The 3,589-nt window shown below is 62.5% G+C and overlaps 1 protein-coding gene across 1 annotated transcript in view; it reads left to right on the top strand.

The window, feature by feature from the left end:
• The first annotated feature begins 3,028 nt into the window (after nucleotides 1-3,028).
• SLC17A7 (solute carrier family 17 member 7) overlaps nucleotides 3,029-3,589 on the top strand; it is a 35,629-nt gene continuing 35,068 nt past the window's right edge. The window contains exon 1 of the mRNA XM_025196582.1: nucleotides 3,029-3,090. Coding sequence (XP_025052367.1) covers nucleotides 3,029-3,090 — 62 coding nt within the window. The remainder of the gene's footprint in view (nucleotides 3,091-3,589) is intronic.

The raw sequence follows: 3,589 nt of genomic DNA on the forward strand, positions 1-3,589 counted from the left end.
GCAATGAGTGAAGTTGGGTGGGGAGCCAGGACACCTGGGTTCTCTCTCTCCAGTTTGGGAAAAGAGAGCAGAAGCAGTGGGACCCCAAGCACCTGGATCATGCCCCCACCCTTGGCTTGCTGGGAGCAGGCAGCCAGGACTCCTGAGTTCTTACCCCTGAAATTGGAGGCCAAGATTTTGCTGGCCTGGGTGGCAGTGGTTGATGGGAGGGAGAGGTTGCCCCTGTGATTTTTGTAAAGAGAAAGAGACAATAAAAGGAGCAAGCTGGAAACTCAGCAGGAGGTGCCGGCTGGTCTCTGCTATGCCCCAGTCCTGAGCACTGTGGGGCTGGGGAGGAATGGCTGCTGCACCCCTAGCAGGGAGGCAGTGTGTGTCAGAGCCCAGGAAGAGGGTAGGAGGGCAGGGAGGCAGGAGTCTCAGCATCTGTTCTGTATTCTTCCCTCCATCTCTTTTCTCTCCCCACTGCATCCCCTGCTCTTCAGTCTGTCTGTCTGTTCATCCATTTCTCCCCCATCCCCTACTCCACATGTCTGTCTATCCCTCTTCCCCATGCCTTCCACTCTCTTCCCCCCACTCCCTTATTCCCTATCTATCTGCCTGCTTGTCCCTTCATCCATCTTCCCTCCACTCTCTCCTCCTCATCCCCTTTCTTTTCTCCCCCATCCCCTACTCCCCATCTGTCTGTCTGTCCATCCATCCATTCCTCTATCCCATGCCCTCCGCATTACTTTGCAGTCCCCCTTCTCTTCCCCATCCCCTGTCCCCCAACTGTCTGTCATCTATCCCCCCCATACCCTCCACTCTCTCTCTTCCCCATCCTCTTTCTCTTCTCCCCCCACATCCGCTACACCCCCATCTGTCTGTCCATCCATCCCTCCCCCCACGCCCCGTCTGTCTGCTCCATTCCCTCCTCACGGCCTGTTCTCTCCTCCTCCCTCCATCTGTTAGTGCTGCGTGGGGGGCACACGCTTCCGTCAGCGTCTGGGCTGGGGGGGAGGGGAGTGGGGATCAGGAGAGGGGGCAGGGGCTTTTCCTTTCCCCTGACACTGATTCCTATCCCGTCACCTCACTCTAAAGCCTGGCATGAAGCATTGCCCATGGTGGCCAGAACTGTTTCAGACCCTTCCCTCCCAATCTCCTCCAGCCCCTGAGTGCCCTGTGGGGTGAAACCGCAGACTCCTGGCACAGCCCCTCCTGTATCCCCAGCCTGCATGGCTGTCTTTTCCCCTCTGCATGTATTCGCATCTAATTATCTCTGCCCGCCAATTCTCAGGGGTGGGTTAGTTCGGGACAAGGGGCTGGGAGCCAGGACGTTTAGGTTTTATCCCAGCTTGGAGAGGGGGGTGGGGTCTAGTGGGTTAGAGGGAAGGGGGGCTGAGGCCAGGACACCTGGCTTCTATCCTGGGTCTGGGAGGGGAGTGGGGTCTAATGGGGTGGGGGATTCTGGGGCCAAGGATGCCTGGCTTCTTTCCTAATTGGGGAAGGGGAGTGGGCTCTAATAGGTTGGGGAGAATGGGGGCTGGGACCAGGACCCCTGGGTTCTCCTATGTTCTGGGAGGGGAGTAGGGCCCAGTGGCATAACAGAGGGGGTCAGAGTCCTTGGCACTGCCTGGCTGCTCTTTTCCCCCAATCCTCACCTTGCCAGGGCTGGCTCTGGCCCTGGCAGCTTGGCGCCATCTGTCTCCCATTGGGGCATCCATCCTCCCTGCACCTCGGTCTGGGCAGCTGCCTCCAACAGTCTGGGGCTGCAGACAGCTGGCGGCTCCGGGACCCCGGGGAGCCCATGCTCAAGGATGGCCTGGGACCGCAGATGCCTTGTTGGAAGGGTTTTTTGTTTGTTTGTTTGCTTGGGTTTTTTTTGGGGGGGGGAAGGGGGTTGGGACTCAGGATGCTTGGGTTCTGCCCCAGCTTTGGGAGTGGAGTGGGGGCTGGTGGGTTAGAACCAGGGGAAATGGGGCTTGGACACCTGGGTTCCATCCCAGCTCGGGGAGAGCAGTGGGGTCTGGTGTGTTATTGGGGGTGGGGAGGCTGGGATGTAAGGCTCCTGGGGTCTCTCCCAGCTCGGGGGTGGGGGTGTTGAAGAGCTATGGGGCAGAGAGGTTAGAAGCCAGGACTCCTGCCTTCTACCCGAGCTCCGGCAGGGGTGAGGGGGCTGCGTGGGGGCGGGGAGCCAGGATGCTTGGGTTCTCTCCCGGCACCGGGTACGCAGCGCTGAATGCTCCGTCCTGTCCTCGGCGAGCGGAGCTGGCGTTTCCCTTCGGCGCGGAGCCGAAGCCGGGATCTGCACCAGGCACCTAGCGGGCAGCAGCGCCCGGCTTCCAGGGCACCTGACTCCTCGCGGTTCCCCTCACTCCCGACCCGTAGCCCCCGCCTCACCATTCCTGCCCCCCGATCCATCTTGGCCCCTGCTGGACCAGCACCCTGGGGCTGAGGCCTGACAAACTCGCCTTCCTTGTAGCTCTCAACAACTTGCAACAAGCGGGACCCGGCGGAGTCGGCTGGCGTGGCGGTCTGGGAGGCCGGGGGCGCCAGCGAGGCGTTGGCATCTACACTTCCAGGAGCTTGGCTCGGCTATGGGCAGGGCAGAGCCCGGGGCAGTGGCTGCGGATTGGGAGGGACGAGCACTCACGGCGGGGTGGGGCAGGGGATTGCGGGTTGGGAGTGAGGGGTGTCACGGTGGGGAAGGGCAGGAGTGAGGGGCACTAGCAGGGCGCAGGGGGCTGCGAGTCGGGAGCGAGGGACACCCTCAACCCTTGGGGGCAGTGAGGGGTATTACTAGGAGCCCCCAGGTCTGTGGGACAGGAGCGCGGGACACTAATAGGGAAGGGGGGTGCAGATCGGGAGTGAGGGGCACCGGCAGGCCCCCTGGGAACGAGCTAGAAGCCCGGACGCCTGGGTTCTCCGCAGTCGCCCGTCCCCTCCTTCCCCCATGCCCTCTCCATGCCCCTCTCCTGTCGCGGGCCGGTGGCCGCGGGCGCTGTCCGCGGTGCTGAAGCCTCGGGCATGGTGCTGTGAGCTGTGCGGAGCCATGCAGTTCAACAAGGAGGAGTTTAAGAAGTTGGCCGGCGGCGCCTTGGGCCAGCTACACCGGTAAGAGACGGCGCAGGGGGGAGACCGGGGCATGGCCCCCAACACAGCACCTCCCTGCTTGACATCGGGTCTCCCCCGGTCAGGATCGCCCCCCCCCCATATGAAATTGGGGACCACCCATCAGAATCGGGTCCCCCCCTTAGTGTTGAGCTGGGTTCCTCCCTCAGTCAAGATTGCTTCCCTCCCAGCCTGGAGCCAGGATCAGGCTCCCTGTGAGGGGTCAGTTCTCCCAGGTCAGGGTCATGTCCCCCCCAGGTATGCAGCCAAGGCCCCGCCTTGGTCAGGATCAGCCCCCCATCAGCCCTCCCCCGATGCCTCAGTGTGAGGCCTGGATCAGAGGCCCCGTGCGGGATCGTGTTTCCCCTCAAGTCAGGATCAGGTCCCTCTTAGTGTGGACCCAGGATCAGGGCCGTGTGTGGAGGTCTGGGATAGGGATCCCTTCAGGTGTGAGACCAAGATTGCCACCCCCCCACCCCCTGCCTCCCTCCTCCCCCCCACC

The sequence above is a fragment of the Alligator sinensis genome, unplaced genomic scaffold, assembly GCF_000455745.1.
Source record: "Alligator sinensis unplaced genomic scaffold, ASM45574v1 scaffold647_2, whole genome shotgun sequence".
NCBI classification, from domain to species: Eukaryota; Metazoa; Chordata; order Crocodylia; family Alligatoridae; genus Alligator; species Alligator sinensis.